This window comes from Eurypyga helias, unplaced genomic scaffold (assembly GCF_000690775.1).
Source record: "Eurypyga helias isolate BGI_N326 unplaced genomic scaffold, ASM69077v1 scaffold23981, whole genome shotgun sequence".
NCBI classification, from domain to species: Eukaryota; Metazoa; Chordata; class Aves; order Eurypygiformes; family Eurypygidae; genus Eurypyga; species Eurypyga helias.
The window spans coordinates 625-19216 of record NW_010231873.1 but is presented as its reverse complement, the minus strand read 5'-3'; the positions used below and the strand labels follow the sequence as shown (position 1 = coordinate 19216).

General features: G+C 49.7%; 1 protein-coding gene across 1 annotated transcript; it reads left to right on the top strand.

Annotated features, from left to right (window-relative positions):
- Positions 1 to 946: 946 nt before the first annotated feature.
- IVD (isovaleryl-CoA dehydrogenase) lies at positions 947 to 14298 on the top strand. Its single transcript, XM_010161252.1, has 11 exons — positions 947 to 1032; positions 2917 to 2968; positions 5593 to 5762; positions 7171 to 7264; positions 7724 to 7860; positions 8399 to 8495; positions 11029 to 11122; positions 12087 to 12168; positions 12741 to 12845; positions 13809 to 13881; positions 14023 to 14298. Exons 1-11 carry the CDS (start codon positions 955 to 957, stop codon positions 14154 to 14156), a joined length of 1116 nt encoding a protein of 371 aa, XP_010159554.1. The 5' UTR covers positions 947 to 954; the 3' UTR covers positions 14157 to 14298.
- Positions 14299 to 18592: the final 4294 nt, after the last annotated feature.

The window sequence follows — 18592 nt, the reverse complement described above, 5'->3', positions numbered from 1 at the left end:
CTGGTTAAACAGTAGAGGTTTCCAGTCTCTAAGATTGTTCCTTCACCAGCATTAATTTGTGGGAATAAAGAACCAAAAGGAAAAATTAGATTATTAAGGTCTACTCTAATATCACAGAATCTCAGAATGGTTTGGGTGGGAAGGGACCTTCAAGACTCCCCAGCCCCACACCCTGCCATGGGCAGGGACACCTTCCACCAGACCAGGTTGCTCCAAGCCTCATCCAGCCTGGCCTTGGACACTCCCAGGGATGGGGCATCCACAGCTTCTCTGGGAACCTGTCTAAACAAAGTCTTTAAATCTTCGCGTTAGAACACTTGAGATACTGTATGTGTTCTCTTAGCGTGTATATAAACTTCTGCAGAATCCGTGTATGTAAGTATTCAGATTTTAAAACTTAGAAAAAGACTTTGAGATTTTTACCACTTAGATCAGTGAGCATACCTGGCTTGTCTACAGGAGGAAAATCTGATAAATAGTAGGATTGTTAATGTAGTTCCAGTTTGATACAGCAGTGCGTTTTAATTAGTATGCATGCCTATTGCAGGCATCTGCATATAATTAAATGAAAGGGTAAGCAGCTCCTGGATGGGGATAATGCATTATAAGCCCTGTTCATCACCTTCCAAAGCTTCTTGACCAAAACCATCCCCTGAAACCTCAATGCAGGCAGGAGGTAGTAACGTTCTCTGGCGTTGGGGTAAGATTGTTAAGGTTAAATGCTGAGAGGAACTTAAGCACATCAGTGTCTTCTCTAAAGCTAAGGGGTCTTTCATATGGTCTTACAGCCAGTAGCCTGAAACTTCGATTTCCTTATGGTTTTGTGCTCCTGGGTTTGGAATCCTGGTGTCGCCCGGCATGGGAATGTTAGTGTATCCTAGGGAAGAAGGCAACAATATGTTGATGTGACATAATGTGTGTTCTCCTCATCTCTTTTCCTAGCTTAGACAGACCATGACAAAGTTCTGTCAAGAGCATTTGGCTCCGAAAGCCCAACAGATTGACCAGGAAAATGAATTCAGAGACATGCGGGCAAGTATTTCATGTGTGTGTTCAAAATAGATGGTAGTGAAGCCTGTCTGTGCTTTGATCTGTGCATTAGTTCAAAGAATCCCAGTCCACACCACAGGAACATATGCATTGACTTTTCAAACTTGAAAGCCGTAGAGAAAACAATTTTTTGATTTCCTGTTTTTCTTTTGTTAACAAAACTCTCCACAACCTGGGGCAGAACCCAGCCAGCATCCAATTAAAAAAGCCCAATATGGATTGATAATGGTCCTGTTTGGATTCTCATCGTGGCGTTTCTGCTTGGCTCTGCTGGGACTCCTGCAGAGTCTTTGCAGTCTCCTTGCTAGGACCCTTGGGTGTCTGAGCTTCCTCTCAAATTGGTTGTGAAAATGTTGTGTGCAAATGCTGAAATGTGGAGCTGTTTGACTGCCGAGCTGAAACTCGCCTTCCTCCCAAAACCAACAAGTTCTGTGCAGCGGGGTGGTGTGATTGATGAAAATGAGAGATCTAACTATTGGTTTTCATAAGCTCCACAAGACTTAAAAAGCTCAGAACATCTGCTAGGATTTCCCGGAGCTCTGATGTTGACATTGTCGGGGATGTATGTGCAGCTTTGAAGTTAAGTACATAAATTTAGTCTGGCGTGCCAGATGTCATCCAGAGCTATTGAATAATACTTTTTGAAGTCTCTGGAGGCTATTCACTGATAATTATCTTACCGCTGGGCCATGTGACAAGCATTCACCTGCGTGTCCATGGTGTGGCGGAGGAGAGGCAGCAGTCGGAAGCAGCAGCAAAGAGGTGACCCCTCTAGCACACGCGTGGTCACCGTTGGTGACATCCTTTGCTGCCGCATTGCGTCGTGGCTTCCCTCTGGCGCTGCGATGCCGTGTGCCAGACTCGGCTGATGTGTGTGTCTCAAGTCAGCTCTGTGCCCCGGGTCACGTGCCTGTCACTTGAGCGGGGGCATTGCCGGAGTGATAAAACTGGGTAATATAAACAGCAGCGGTGGCGGTCAGGGAGGACAGCTTGTTCCCTCGCAGATGAACTTTGTAGTGTGTGTGTCCAGCTGTGCAAGGCCCAGTAATGCTATCCAGTCCCCGTCTGCGTCCAGTGTCCTGGCAGTCTTGAGAACCTACAGCTTATGTATGTGAGTGGCCCTGGTGGATTCAGCTCCTTTAGCTTCACAAGCCCAAAGCGTTCACAAATTCTCTGTTGTGGCCCCTTTTATCACTCGTGCCCTCTGCAAGGCGGGCAGCGCCTCTGCCTGCCCCGGCTGTAACGTTCCCTTTTCTTAATCTCTCCCAGGGAGGCCTCCTTGGCTTCACTTCCCAGCTCTACTAGAAGAGTTTTAAAGTGCCAGCTAAGGGCAACCCTGTTATCTAATTCCAGTCACGGATAGCTTATGCTAACTGCTCCTTGGCAACCACAGGTTGATAGGCCTACAGAGTGCTGCCAGAGCACACGGACGAGGATGCGTGAGGTGAAGACAAGCGTAAAGTTGATTTAGGATGTTAAGACTTAAATTTAGCAAGAATGTATATGAAAACCTAGAAACATAGCTTTTTGAAAAATGGGAGGTTTTTATTCATAAAAGTCCTCTTTAAACTGGGCAATGAGTTAAATCTTTGGACCCATCCTTCCAGAATTAAATGTAGGTTGTGAATTCTCACTGAATTCAACACACCCTCCCATGTGTAGCATAACTAGCATCCTGAAGTCTGTCTGAGTTCTTAGTCCAAAGAATGGAGCTGCTGCTGCAGGAGGAATAGCTGTCGATGTATTGATCTCTGAGGTATCACAGGAATGAGGTAAATTGGTGTGTCCGGGGAGCTACCTGGGAAAAGTTCTTACGCTGATGCCCTGACTGCGAGTCTGGACTGACTGCTTGTTCTGTATTTGTAGGAGTTCTGGAAGAAACTTGGGGAACTGGGCGTTCTGGGGATCACAGCTCCAGGTAAGGCTGTTCCCACCTTTTACCTTCTGCTGAGTGATTCTTCAGACAAAAGAGAGACTAATCTCACCCTTTCCAGTTCATGACAGCCTTGTCTGGGATGAGACATCCATTTTGTCCAGAAGCTCCTGTCTCTGTGTTTCTTAAAATCTCTCTTTGGCAACATTTTTATTCTTCACTGAATCAGAATCTTTTTTCCTTGTTAGACTTGTGGATAAAACACGTTTTACAATTTAAAATTACTGTTCAGAAATGATTTCTCCAGATAAAACATGTGCAACATGAACATGTTTGCGCTTCTCTAATGTGAAGCGTTGAAGTTCACTGCTTCAAGTTTTGAAGAACGAGAGCTGTAGATAAAAGTACCCTAGAACAAGCATCCCCCTCTAATAGGAGAAGTTAGAGGGTGTGAAGCAACGCTGTGAAAAGCTGTGATAACTAATGGGGAGCTGACCACATCCAACCAGTCAGAAGAAAAAATCAGGGCAAATCTTATTCAGCCTTGTCCAGGTCAGTTGAAAAGTGTTTTGATTAATGTTATAGATGACTGAGGCTGCTGCGGGCATGCTGAATGCACTAAGGCAGTGTAATGAGGAGAAGCCCTTAGTGGAGAAAAGCAGCCAATGGGGCCTTTATTTCCCCATCGTAAAGTCTGTGTTGCTGGATGTGCGTGTGCAAAGGCTTCTGCAGAAGCAAGCTGAATAGCAATGCGTTGAAGTAATGCCTCTGCATTTCTTTCAGTGGCGCTGAGTCTGCTTGAAAGAGTCTGTATTTCTGCTTTCTTTCTCTTTACTCTTCCCAATTTACTGCTGCTCCTGTTTTTTCTCACTCTTACCTTCTTTCTTCTTTGATGTTGTGCCTGAGGCTTACAGCAGTTTCCCACACTATAAATAAGCCATCCCCTCATGAGTCCTGTCCCTTCTGATTTCCTCAAAGATTTACCTCTAAAACCCTCCTATGCCCAGATTTTTTTTGCCTTATTTTTGATTGTGTAGTTGCATGCACTTTCTTTACTGGTGTTGGTTTTGCTGGAGGAGGAGGAGACTGGGATTTAGGATGTGAAGATAATGTAAATCTTAGGAGGGCATGTGCTCAATTAGCTGGCGTGTTTAGGCACCAGTGGATCAAGTCTATTAAAGGAGCATTTTAAATAAGTTCTTTGTGTTTTCCCCTTAAAACTAGGAAAACTATGTTGGCTTGTAATTTTCCATTTATTCTATAAAGACTGAGTTAAGAAATGCAAATGCAGGATTATTTTCTTGTACCTCTTGCAGTACAAAGCAATCATGGGCCAGTCCTGCTTACAGCAGGCAGTTACCTTTCCTTTTGTGAGGCAAGAGCCCCGAACCCATCCATTCTATAGGAATGAAAACTCTCTTGTTTTGGCATATATGACAAATTGTTCAGCCTGTCTTTTAGGATATTGATAGTAAACCCCCAAACTCTGATTTGTAGTAGAGAGGCAGTTTTGGAGGGTGAAGAGCCCTGCAGATGAAGACGGGAGCCAACGAGTGACCTGGGAGGAAAGGCTGCACGTAATGCCAGTGGCTGCTGTGCTCGTTCGATGAGTTAAGGGCAGTAGCTCTCCTCGAGCCCAGGGTGTGCGCTCAGCTCTCTGGTCCCTCTGAGCACACAAACATATTTACTGTTACCACTGTTGCTGCTGCTGCTTGCTTATAGCACTCACGGTGATGACGAGTAAGTGCTCTCAGATCACCCCCCCAACTCATTCGTGGTGTTTAGGTCCTCCTGGCTTAGTTCCTTTCTTCGCAGTACAATCGCTTGCTTCTTGCCTGTCGAACGAAGCTTGTACTTTGGGATGTGACTGTATTTGTGTGTATGTAGATGTGTGTAGGCGTATACGTGTATGTTTGTGTAGGCTGTCGCTGCTCAAGGCCATCTCAGCCTTCTCTCTCCCTGTTCTGCTGCGTGCCTTTCCTCTTCACCACCACCTCTGGGCTCAGCTCAGTGTGCCTCGCTAGATTCCCTGTTGCAACAGCCGTGCTGCTCTGTCTCACTTCATCCCCTCTGAAAATCCACATTCTTGCCAATGTTCAGTTACAGCAGTGACATTTATGGATCATTCTCATTCCAAATCGGCCATCCATCAAAATGTTGATCTCCTGCACAGTTGTGGCCATAGAGAAGTCCTTCACACTCCACTTTTTGAGCAGTTTGACCCCTGAACAAGCGAGGAATCCTCAAACGTGTGGACTTACAAACTTTGCCTGTGTTCCTTGGTCTCCTCGCCTAATACAGGTTGCCACTTTGTGATTTAGTCTTTGTGATAATATTCAGGTTGCACTTAAGGATGGTTGACAAGGAGTCACTATTGTGCAAGTATCAGTAGCGTGTCTTAGATGTATCCTTATGCATATAAAATGTATAAATCTATGCTGTGAAAGTAAATTATTGGTTATGCTGAAGAAGTGACATCACCGTGCCTTTACGATAAGAAAACTGAAATTCAGAGAGGATGGGGAAGCCAGAAGTACCCAGCTCAGGGACAGTGTCAGTCAAAACCAGCAGCTTTCTTGTGTCGTAGATCCCATTTTACTCAGCCTGACCCTGGGATCTTGTGTGATACACTCCATGGTGTTAGATGTGAAGTTTCTCTTCTCTTTTAGTGGAATATGGTGGATCAGCTCTGGGGTATCTGGACCACGTGCTTGTGATGGAGGAAATTTCTCGCGCGTCAGCTTCTGTTGGGCTGAGTTACGGTGCCCACTCAAACCTTTGTATCAACCAGCTAGTGCGTAATGGCAACGAAGCCCAGAAGAACAAGTACTTGCCCAAGGTATGTGGCTGGAAGACGGGGGGGAACGGGAAAGCGTTTAGGCTGCATGGAAGGCTGAGTGCCTTTCGCAGTGGGTAGCATGTTAAGTACTAGCCGATTTCAGTCACCCAGCCGTCAGAAAGTGCTGTGCTTGCCAAACGTGCCCTTCTCTACCTTGATAATTTTTGGCCCCTTCGACCTCAGCCTGTGCCGAGCCCGGCGTCTGTAGGCAGCACAGTCCAGCTCTGTGGAGCTGTGTTCCTAAATGAGGCTTTGAGGTGGCACTGGATGATGTTACTCTGAATTCCCAAATTGTTTTGAGATTTCTGAATTAAACTCACTGCTTTCCTATTCTATCTTCTTCCTTTCTCACTGCTCAAATGCTTGGCTTGCCTGTGCTAATTAACTACACGTGCAACTTCATCATTTGGGGCATTGATGTTTGTGACTCAAAAGCGTGTTAACACACTTCCGTATTTAAACGCATGGAAAAATGTAACGAGTGGGTTGAATCCCGGCTACTGAAATTACCAGCACAGGAAACTTGATGTAAACTACGTGCACCATGCAGTGTTGTTTCCTCAAAGCGTTGTGCAGCCTGCTCATAGGTAACCCGGAGTTGTCCTCCCTGCTGCTCAGGCACATTTTAATGCCCTCCTCCTCTGCCGTCCTAGGGGATGTGCGATTGCTTTAGTTTGTGTCTCGGTTCATGACTTGGTAGATATGCACTGATAGTTTGAATCGGTTGGACGTGTATCTTAAGCCTTGAGTCTGTTGTGTTGGTTTTTTTTTTTTTTAAAAAAAAAAGAGATCAAAAGGAGAAGACTGATAAAAGCACAGAGTGAGAGGAAAAGAGGGCAAGGAGAAAAGGGCAGGATGAAAGGAACAGCAGAGAGGAAGCAACAGCTATGCCAGAGCCTGGTATGAGCAGGCACAGAAGGAGGGTGTCCATCTGCTCTTGTAGTGCGAGCGTGGGGAGACCGGGCTGTGAGAACATTGCAAGAGCTTTGCAATCTCTTTTCACCCCCTCGTTGGCCTCTGGTGTTTAACGACTCCTGCGAATGTAAAAGGGCAGTCGTGCAGTGCAGAACAAGGAGCCTGTGAAAGGCATATGGCTGCCTGCGTGGTTCTTCTGGCACCTTCCTGGAGCTGGTGTGTTATAAGCAGAGCCACACGCACCTCGCTCGGAGGAGTTGAGCCACCCCTCTCATCCCACTGTGACTTGGTTCTGCTCCCTCGGCGGAGCAGCACAGGGAGCTCCCTGCTAGGGCCCTGCCAGAAGAGCAGCTCTCGTGTGCAGCGCTCACACAGGATAGCTACCGGGGGGAGCCAGTGCAGCAGGGAAAAACAGAAGGAAGGCAGGCTAGAGAGGGGACAGAAACAAAGCGACTGTTCTCCCTCCCTTGCTTATATTTGCCTTTTCCTCCAGCTAATCAGCGGGGAGCACATCGGAGCCTTAGCGATGAGTGAACCCAATGCTGGATCTGATGTCGTGTCCATGAAGCTGAAAGCAGATAAGAAAGGTAAAGCATGTCATGCCCTGCCCGGATAGATAGCCGGCATAAGTAACGCCCCCTGTACATCTAGACTAACCTCCCCGACACCACTGAGACACGGTGCTTAGTCCTGGGTGTACCAGGCCACGTTTGCAGGCTCGAGCTGCCTCCTGGGAGATTCAGCCTGTGGTACAGCCCCAGGTAGTGAAGGTGCAGGGTGGATGGTTGAAGGTCTAAAAGTGGAGGTCTGGTTTTGGTGGTATTATGGAGCCGGTGCTAGGTGCCTTAGTTTGTCAGGCATTGGTTGAACTGGTTTTGGACTCCAGAAATGAAGGAAATGAGTTTTCTCAAAGCTGGGAAGAATTTGTGCATGCCGTTTGTTGGGGTCGTAAAGAACATTCTTGGAAGCCTGTTTTGGAATAAATGGAGCCAGGAGATAGGTGTTGCCTTGTTGTGAGATAACAGATTGCAGCTCTTTGCTTCTAGGAGACTACTTTGTTTTGAATGGGAACAAATTTTGGATCACCAATGGGCCAGACGCAGATGTCCTCATCGTTTATGCTAAAACTGACATTAATGCTGTTCCGGCCTCCCGAGGTATAACTGCGTTCATTGTGGAGAGGGTAGGTTTAACCGTTCTCACAGGCTTATTGTAGTGTGGTTTTTAAAGCTCACTCCACCCTAGCTGGCTCTCTTAGGGGCCAGCTAGTTTGCTTTCTATAACTGCCAGCCCTTTGCTCAAACTGCCTGCATTTTGTAAAGATTAGTCCTCTGTCCCAGTGACGTGGCGTGTTGCCCTGTCAGCTGGGTGCTCCTAGATTTTGGTATCCAAGCATATAGCCAGTCTTTTGGGCTAGAAACGTGGAGAGAATAGACAAGATTCCAATATAAAAGGGCTTAATTGTTGCCAAAAGTTATCAGAGATATTGGAGGTTTGTAAATATGTCTTACTATCCCATTATCTAGCTTTTTGGGGTTTTATAAAGCCAAGACACTAGTAGCTCTATTCACCTCTTCCCCCCGTTTTCTTGCGCTACCCTGTTGGAATCCTGAAATGACCCAAGCATGCGTGCAAGGGAAATTTTGCAGATCTGTAGTGATTTTTATTTAAGCTGTCAGAATTGAGATTTGAAATGGGTTTTTACTGTCTTGACCTTGCAGGGCATGCCAGGCTTCAGCACAGCCCAGAAGCTCGATAAGCTGGGAATGAGAGGGTCTAACACCTGTGAATTGATCTTTGAAGACTGTAAGATCCCCGGTGAGTTGAGTTCAGGTGTGCATGTGGTGGTTTCCTGTCTTCTTGATCAGATAAATGGGATCACTGATTACGTGCATGTTCAGGCTGTGACCTGGAGGACTTTGCAGATGGTTATCTGCTCTTTGTCAACCTCACATGGAGCTGGTGGAACTGGAAAAGTGCAGTCTGCTGGTTTCCAGTGGATGAGCACATCCCTTGTTAGGTTACTCCTGTTTCACCCTCATGGATTTATCTCTTAACCACAGCATCTGCAAAGCCTAGGTGAGGCTTCCAAAGGAACGTGTTTGTTCCCACTGCAGCTCCCCGTGTTGTGTATAGGAGAGCTTATTTCCCTTGAAGGTTTTTTTTCCTCCAAAAGCCCTGGAGATATCTGTTGGCTTTTGGCTTGCCTGTAACACTTCTGAGTTCTTTCAGGGTCAGGGCCTGAAAATGGACATCCTTTCCCCCATCCATACAGCAGAGGCCATGGTACTGGCCATTTTTGTTGCTGCAGTGGCTATTTTTGTTGATAGAAAATTGACAGCCACTGTATAGCAAGTGGAGGAGATGCCTTATCTGAACTCCTGAAAATCCTAATTCCGTATCTGCAGAGCAAGTACCTCCTGCTTCCCATACACCACCCAAAGCTGCTTTGCTGTAGGTGGAAGAGTTTCAGCTGAAATCCGACATTTCTGACTTCATTGGATCCCTCCACTCTGAAATCAGAAAGGCCAGTGCCCAAGACTTGGGATCATCTCCTGGGTGATGATCCATACCGAACAGCACATGCTCGTGGTAACAGGATTTCCATTTTCTGATAACTCAGAGGAGCACATCACTGCAGTGCGGCAGGCTAACACGCTGCGCTCTGACCACTGATGCTGCTTCTCTTCTGCCCGGGAAGCCGGACCAGTTGGATGCCGTTTTGTACATCTGCAGGATGTTTCTCTCGGATGACGATGTGCTCTAGCACTGCAATTCCATCCGCTTTAAAATACGCCGTCAGCCACGCTCCACTGAGAGGCTGATGTTTTTCTCATAGTAAGTGTTGTCCATGGATTCGTTCGGACATGCTGCACTGGTGAAAGTTGGTTTAGAGCCCTAACTGGGGTTTTTTATTTGCTGTGATGCACAGCCAGAGGGTCTGCCCTCCTCCTGCAGCCAGCACACTGTCCTTCAGCTCACCTCATACCTACACATCCCTTGTCCTTTTCCTTGAACAAGTGTTCAGGCTGTTCAGTCCTCTCTTAGCTGTGAGATGTCATTACCCATGAACAGCTTTCTCACTTTATTATTACTGATGTTGGCATTTGTGTTCCGTTCTTCCAAGTAACATTTGCTGTTAGTGTTTTTCTTTCTTGTCTGTGGGGCTTTTGAGCTTTTCCTCTGAAAGCCAAGCTTCATTCTCCTTCCTCTCTCTAGCTCCAATATCATGATGGCCCTGCAGAGCCCGCCCTTCTCCATACACTGCACCAACATGCTTTTCAATAAGCAGGGGGCAAGGCGGTGCGTGAGCGTCTCCCGCTGAAAACCAGATTGATTTATTGCAGGAGACAATCTGCGTGCGTCCAAATCCCCTCTCATTTCACTTTGCGTATCGCACCTCTCGGATCTCTTGTCATCAAAGTCTGCAGTCGCTGTCAGTTCTCCTGTGTGGCGTGATCGGGGGATGGTCTCTGTCCTTCTGCAAAGCGCTGTTGTTAGGCTTTAAGTTCTCCCTGATTGTAGGAGTATAGCCTTGCTGAGATGAGCCTTTTGTTCCTGCTTCTCTTCTTATACCTGTTAACATCAGCACGTGCTTTAGACTGTCCCAAAGCAAAATGGTTTCTTGAGCTTTTTTCTCAGCCCGTTATCAAATGTGGCTCTTTTCCTGCTCCTTTTTCACAGAAATAATACTTGTTATAAATAGAAGTTTTAAGAAGGCGACTGCAGTGTTCTGTTCAGCTCCCCTCATGGAAGGGGAGATAATGACTGCTCGTATTTGCCAGTCGCAGAGGGCCAATATAGATCCCCCCGATGGGGCAAGTGATGAGCTCTGGCTGCTTGCCTCTGCCTGCTTCGGTTCCCGTGCTGGGGCTGCTCAGGGAGGTGACCCGAGTGGATCGGACCAGGACTTGCATTCGTTTCAGTAGACATCGGGTGGTAACGCTGTCACTTTGGGTTAGATGCAAACTAATGGGATGGCTCCCAATTTTTCCTCTCAGGCTATTAAGTCTCCTATTCTTGTGGGTGGAAATGCTGAGCTGGAAGATCTCCAGTGAGCACCTTACTCTTTAGAAAATGGGCAAGAGAATAGCAGGGGTTGTGGATGCCCTTCATAACCCTTTACTGCCTTTTCCTTTCTTTGGCTGGATCACAGAGACGTTTCTGTGCTAGGGGTTGTATGTACCAAACCAGCGCCGTCTAGCTTGTCCCAAATGTTTGTGTCTCAAGCCAAAACGCAAGGTGAATGGGACTGAAGGTTTGAATCCTCTCCCCAGCGAACACAGGCCCTCAGACAACAGCTTTTCTTAGTTTTGCCTGCAAGTAAACCACTTTCCTTTGCCAATTGCAGCTGAAAACGTCCTGGGGACGCTGAGCAAAGGAGTCTACGTTCTGATGAGTGGATTGGACCTGGAGAGACTGGTGCTGTCTGGTGGGCCACTGGGGTAAGGGTTTGTCACCTTTCATAGCTTGTGAAGCCGGAAGGATCCATCACAATCACCGAGCCCGGCGGGTCTGCAGCGGGCATTGCTGCTCTCAGTAGGATCCATCTTGGATGGAGAACTGGGGCAGCTTCTGAGAGAAGAGGGAAGGCTGGCAGGAGGTGGCTGGGTCAGAGTTGTGGGAAGGAAGCAAGCTGCAGAGGAGGCAGGAGCTGGGAGATCCCATAGCTGCTGGGTACTCTGTCGTAGCTGCCTGCTGCTCCGATGGAATTCTGCTGGAGGGGACTCGGCCCAACACTCCCACGCAGCCACAGCTGGCTCTGCGTGTGCTCCACCTTTTCCTTTAGCTCTCCTCACCCCTCTGCTCCTCAAGCAGTTGCTTTCAGTTTGAAAGCATCTACGTGGAACACCCTCTGAGGGGCGAGGGGCAGAAGAAGCAGTGCCAGAAAGCAAGGTGGCGAACCTCTGCCTTCCAGTGTAGCAGAGCCCACAGACCCTCCAGAGCTTGCTCTGGGAAATTAGACGTAAACATTTCCAGAGGTGGTAAATCTGGTTGGGTCCCCCATTGCTTGCTTGTGTATCCCTACGGTGTGTATTATCTGGGAATAACCAGATCACCTCTGTTACTGATGCCTTACAACCCAAAACACTACCCAGACTGTCATGCAGAAGGACCGCAGGACTGTGTTAAGGGTTTGTTGTGAGAAAGCTCAACGATTTGTCTCCGTGCCCTGAACGAGAGGGTAAGACCTTACCACAAGATGTCCCAGATGAGCAGTGTAGAGCGCCAGGGAGAACAATGGGACCTTTGGATTTTACTCGTAGCGTTCTTGGAGTGGAGCTATAGGAAGAGACCAGCCTATCATTGTAGGTGAGAGAAGCTTTTTGCTGTAGATTGTGCTTCCAAAGTTTAATTATCACTAATTAATAGTTCTGTTGTTTTCCTGCATATCTGTGTATTTCTTAGGCTCATGCAAGCTGTTCTTGACCACGCAATTCCATACCTACATGTAAGAGAAGCATTTGGACAGAAAATTGGCCACTTCCAGGTGAGGCAGGAAAGGAATTAGAAATTGTAGTAATTTTGCTTTTTTTCCTGGAGAGGGTGGGGAGCACTGGGACAGGTTCCCAGAGAAGCTGTGGATGCCCCATCCCTGGGAGTGTCCAAGGCCAGGCTGGATGAGGCTTGGAGCACCCTGGGCTATGGGAGGTGTCCCTGCCCGTGGCAGGGGGTGGCACTGGGGGGGGCTTTAAGGTCGAACCCAAACCATTCTGTGATTCTCTTTGAAAACGAGAAGGCGCAGAGCTCGGTTGTGGGAGGGCTTTGCGTGGAGAAGGTCACCTGGAGTTTGTGCTGGGGCTGCATGGTGTAATGACCTGGTGAGAAGGTGAAGGGATCTCTGAGCCCTTTTACCTGAGGCCACTGTTGGCGGGTGACATCTGGGACTCTGTGAACTGGCAGAACCTCCAGCTCCCTCGTATATGTCTGCCGAATCCGTGTCTTGTCATCCATCTGGTTTCCCTGAGGTGGTGTGGGGAGCAGATGATCCCCAGTGCTGGTGCAGAAAACAATCTTCCCCTCGCTCGTGTTAACGTCTCTCTCGTCTTCCGCGACGTGCAGCTCATGCAGGGCAAGATGGCCGACATGTACACGCGGCTGATGGCGTGCCGGCAGTACGTCTACAACGTGGCGAAGGCCTGTGACCAGGGCCATTTCAACGCCAAGGTGAGCTCGCGTCCGCCCGGGCTGTATCTGCTGGGGGAATTTCCTCCCCCGGGGTCCCAGATCATGAGCAGGGTGGACGTTCTGTACTGCGGGTTAAAATGACTCGCTCACAGCCCTAAGTGTGGGGTGTTTTTCCCCCCTAAACAAAAAGAAAGCCTTGTTCTACAAGGCAACAGATGTAGCAGCGTCAGCAGGTGTTTGTTGGAAGCCCAAGCACAATATCCTGGCTGTGGTGCGGGGCTGGAGCCGTCACTCCGAGGTGTTGTCATCTCCACAGCCGGCACTGTCACCACACCTCTAGCAAAGGAGGGACCTAACAGTGGGAGCACCGAGCCCTGCATCCCAGATCAGATCACACTGGTCTCCGGGGTTGTGATGGGGATTTATGAGACACCAGCTCCCCGGGTCACTTGTTTTTTCTTTTTCTGTCTTCATGTGGCCTTTACAGACCTGACCTGCTGGGAGACAACTTTTTACAAGAGCCTGTAGTGACAGGACAAGGGGTAACGGGTAAAAATTGAAAACAGGGTGGTTTAGATTAGATATCAGGAAGAAATTCTTCACGGAGAGGGTGGTGAGGCACTGGAACAGGTTCCCAGAGAAGCTGTGGATGCCCCATCCCTGGGAGTGTCCAAGGCCAGGCTGGATGAGGCTGGGAGCACCCTGGGCTATGGAAGGTGTCCCTGCCCATGGCAGGGGGGTTGGAACTAGATGGTCTTTAAGGTCCCTTCTAACCCAAACCATTCTGTGATTCTATGATTCTATGACACGAGCGCTCTGTAGTGACAGAAAGGCTGCTGCAGCTTCTTGTTTGCTGGGGAATGAATCCTGAGCCTTTGCGATCAAGTAGTTGAGGCTTGTTAGCAGATGTCTGTGGAGTAGTGGAAAGGTCGGAGCAACAGGGAGGTTGGGGAGGGGGCAGGTGACACTTTCCTGACTGTCATCACTGCGACTCTCCTTTAGGACTGCGCTGGAGTGATCCTGTATTCAGCGGAATGTGCCACCCAGGTGGCTCTGGATGGGATTCAGTGTCTGGGTGAGTCCCTGGCAGCGGTTGTTGCTTTGAGGGATTGCTGGAGTGAACCAAGCGCAGTGCAGAGCGGTGCTCCCTCCTGTCCCCCCCCCAGCCCCTGAAATCAGAGAGGAGAAATGACTTTTGCCTTCTCTCTGATTGCAGGTGGGAACGGGTACATCAATGACTATCCGATGGGGCGCTTCCTGCGGGACGCCAAGCTCTACGAGATAGGGGCAGGCACCAGTGAGGTGCGCAGACTCATCATTGGCCGGGCGTTTAATGCCACTTTCAAGTAACGTCCACCAGTGCAGGGGCAGCACCCTGACCACCACGAGGCCTTGGATCACAGAGGCTGGAGCGCACAACTCCCATTTTCTTCCTGCTTCTGGCTCTGGGATCGTCACTTCTGGACTCTCCTGCCTGCTCTGTGGACAGATGCTGCTGGACTGGGCTTTGGCAAAATGAATCAGATGGTAGCATGGAAGGAAATGTGTTTTTTCCTCTTCTCGTCATCATCCTGATTCATCCCGTTCCTCAGCCATCCTGATTCTCCGCGTTACAGGGCTGAGGTTCACCCAGGGGACGTACCATCCAAGCAGGCTGGTGAGCTCGCTGCCTGAGGTGAGGCAGCCATCGCTGAGCTCAAAGTCAACCCCTCTCCCAAAAAAAAGGACAACAAGGGAAGAATTTTCTTCTTTTAAAAAAACCCCAAGTGCCATTAAACAGCTTGCTTTTAGTGTTACCCCTGGAAAGTTAAATTTCCCATCGTGACCTTCCGATGGGATTAACAACTTCCGTTTTGGGAGCACAATGCCGACCACATCATGGGGGTGGCTGTCAGGAACACTCGCAGACCGCCGATGCACAAGCAGCATTTTAGGTGACGATTCCTAAAACCTCGTTAAAATACCACATCTGTTTCTTTGCTGCTTCTCAGGGTGTTTCCGTGCAGCCCCAAGCCTTTGCTGCTCTGAGTGACTGCCTCCCGCCGTGTTATTCATCCCGAGGTGTCGCCATCCATCATTCTGGGAACAGTTACGGCGTCAGACCTGCATTGTGAGATCCATGAATGAAGCGGGCAGGAGGAGGTTGACTTTTTGGGGTTGGGGTTACTTGTTTCTTTCTGAAGGTTGTTCTTTTGGCAAAAGCCCGTGCTCACACTCCTCCCTTGGTTGGCTAGAGAAGTCAGAGCCAGCGCAGCAGTGTCTGTGGGTGTTTTCACTGCATATCGTATACACATTACCTAGCTCTGTTAAAGTGCGCAGCGTACTGCCAGCCTTGAAGGGTGAATCACAAAGAAGGAATGGATGTTGTAAATATGACAGAACAATTAATTAAATAGCTGCTGTGCAGGCAACCTCCCAGCAGTCTTAACAAAACAGCTTAAAGCTGTGTGTATTTTTTTGGTTGTAGTTGACATCTGTCTGTGACAATAGACAACACAGAAGTTTAAAATGCCACGATGAAGAAAAACTCTCTTTCCTCAATTACCAGGTGGGTCACTAAGTGTTTATCAAAGGTACAAATCTTCAGCGAGAGGTAGAAAGAGCTTCTGATGGCAGGGTGGTAGTGCCTCCTTCCTAAACGTCGTGTGGATGGCTGTCTCTCTGGAAGTGTCCCAGGGTTTCGTTTTCAGCCTTAATTGCTGGGTGGAGGTAGCAGAGTCGACAGACTTGGCCTGTCAAGAATATCTTCAAGAAGTTCTTCACAGAGAGGGTGGTGAGGCACTGGAACAGGTTGCCCAGAGATGTTGTGGATGCCCCATCCCTGGATGTCTTCAAGGCCAGGCTGGATGTGGCTTTGAGCAACCTGGTCTAGTGGAAGTGGTCCCTGCCCATGGCAGGGGGGTTGGAACTGGATGGTCTTTAAGGGCCCTTCCAACCCAACCCATTCTATGATTCTATGATCTTGTTGAGCTCACCTGGAAATGCTCTGTAAACAGCCTCAAAGCCCAAGTGAAGAACACTGCCTGCAAGAAACACTAAGTGCCTTACTGTACGTTAACGTAAGAATTTATTTCTGTGACCAGATATTCGCATTTTATCACAGAATGATTGCAGATGTTGCCTTCTGTACGTGCAGTTCAACCTGCTGCAGTTAGTGCTCCCAGGCTAGTGTCCTGTGAAAGACCCGAGGGCAGGAGTTTTCACATCAGCCCAAGCGATCTGGGTTCCTGCCGTGATGAGTAGGGACAGTTGTGCAGCCCTGAGCCCTCGGCCCTTCCAGCACTGCCCGCGGGCTGCCCCTGTGCTTTTCCAGCCAGGGCATGTTGGCAGCAACCAGTGCTGCAGAGCTCATCCCCCCTCTGCGGTTTCTGTGCCCCAGTGAAATGGCAAATCCGGCTGGAGAGGTGCTGGGAGCACTTGCAGGGGTGATGAGCACAGGCACAGCTCCAACACCTCTCGGGAATGCCTGGTTTACCTGTTTGGCTTCCTAACGCAGGAATGAGTCACTGCAGTTTTCCTTGGAGACTCTCAAAAGAACGTGGGGATGGATTGCCTGTACCATCCATCCCTGGCCAGAGGAGCTTCTCGAGTGCGTTAGAGCCACGTCAGGACGTTGTGAGACTCAGATTGTTACAAATAAGGTTTTTTCAAAGGTGGAAGGGACCTGCAGATTTTTAAAGCTGTCCTCTGACACTGCGGAGGTCCGACTTCAATACACGGGATAAATAATGCCTTCGCTTTCTAGGCTGATCAGCACCTTGGAGTTAAAGGTACAATGAATCGGTGTCGAACGCGTCATGGGACAGAGCGGAGGGAGAGATTCATAAATCCTAGGCAGGGCTGTGTTCATCGAATCTCACTCGCTTCCCCAGCAGCGCGGCGCACGCTGCCCTGCGAAAGCGCCAGCTTTCCTTGGCTGACCAGGCTCCGCTGCAGTGTGAAGAGAAGGGCTGGGGAGGGCTTTTCACGGGATAAGGGGTTTAATCTTTCACGATGCTAATAAAATCAGCTTTTCCGAGGTGGCCTGTGCTCCTGGGGGTGTTTCCCAGTGAGGGACGATGCAGGCCTTGGCCGGTACCCACTGCAGCGCATCCAGGCCGGCAGCAGCAGAGGGTACAGCGTGGCTTCCCATGTCCCTCCCTCTGTCTTACCATCCACAGCTTTTTCCCCTCTCATTTAAATAAGAAAAAAATATAGTGATATATCTGGGCTGTGCCTCGTGCCTCGTCCGGAGAGCAGCAGAGCTAATGGGGAAAACGTGCAAGGGTGCCGTGCCTCTGGACATGACCCTAACGGCGTCTGCTCTGAATTTCTGACGGAAGTTGCCCTAGCCTGGTGAGGCTTTGGCCATGGCAGGGTGACGCTGCTGCACCTTGCCTGGTTTTCAAGATCTGTGCCCCGTTGGCAGCTGGCCGGCTACAAAGAAAGCGCGGTGAGCAGAGGGGTTTGTTTGTGAAGGTAAGCACTGAGTTTCTTTCAGCAGCGGGTATAAAGGGGGGGGTTCTGAATGAGGCAGGTGTCAGGGGAGTGTCTCGTAGCTTACTGGGAACCCCCAAGTGCTGCCTGTCCTGGGCGAGGCAGGACTGAGCCTGCACCCAGCAGCACCCGCCAGCTCGGCGCGTTGCGAGGCACTGCCGGATGGTTCTGCGTGTGAAACCATCCGTCCGGCAGCACTGGGTGCGTTCCACAGGTTCGCAGTGTGTTGATTTCTGGAAAAACCATGCCAGGTTCCTGCGCTGGAGCTGCTGGCTCCTGGGGCATCCAGCTCCGGTGATTTATTTCTCGCTGTGTGGGGTCAGAGCTGCCCCGCAGCTCGTTCCCTGTGGTTGAACACCTGATGGAGGAACAGTCTGAGCAGAATGTCCTGAAGGTAGCAAAGCTCCGGCTCGGTTTGATCTCTTAGGAGGGAATTTTGCAGCCAGAGGCGTTCTGCTGAGGAGCAGCTCCACTCGCCCCGAGGATGTGCTGACCTGGGGATGCTGGTGGGCTGCGGTGGGTGGGTGTGCGAGGCCGAGGCTCTCACAGCAGAGAGCGGGTTCTTGATGTTTTGGGCACTGGAGGGGGAGGAAGGTCTGGGTCAGCGTTCCTGCCGTGCATGCTGCAGCTCTGCTCTCTCCTAGCTCCTCAGCGGCACATACCGACACCATTTGCAGGAAGAAACCTGTTCCATGTCCTTAATCGATGCCCCTTTGCTCCCTGAGTCCCCTCTGGAGTTGTGTGCAGGAAAAGTCAGCTTGTCCTGGAAAAGCTGGGCTTGTGCTGAGCTACAGCACTGCCAGAACAGGTGTTTGATGCAGAAGCTCCTGTCAAAAGGAAAGAGGCGGATGGAGTGGAGACGACAGGCTGTAGCACCTCCGGTGGTCTCTGGGCAGATGGGACCATGGCTTCTCCAAGCCGTGTCCAAAACCGGAGTTTACACAGGAGGCCGTGTCTGTGGGGATGCCCCCAGCATCAGGGTAGCGTTTGGTTCATAAACACACCAGGGACACGGGGTTTAAATACGTCTGCGAAGTCAAAACCCCTGCGGGGGGACGGGCTGTGCTTTGTATCGAGGACTGTTTGCGAGGGGAGCTGCGGCGAGGGGCTGAGCTGTGGGTGAGCAAACCTCGGCCAGCCTGGCGAGGTCAAACCATGCCGAGCCATGTGGGAGAGGGAGCAGAGCTTGGGCAGTGTCCTGGGCAGGGCAGTGCCTGTCCCCACTTCTCAGCAGGCACCTGTGTGGGTTGGTTTCCCTCCCAAAAAACCACCTCCTGAGCCCTGGGGGGGCCTGCTGGGGCTGCAGATGG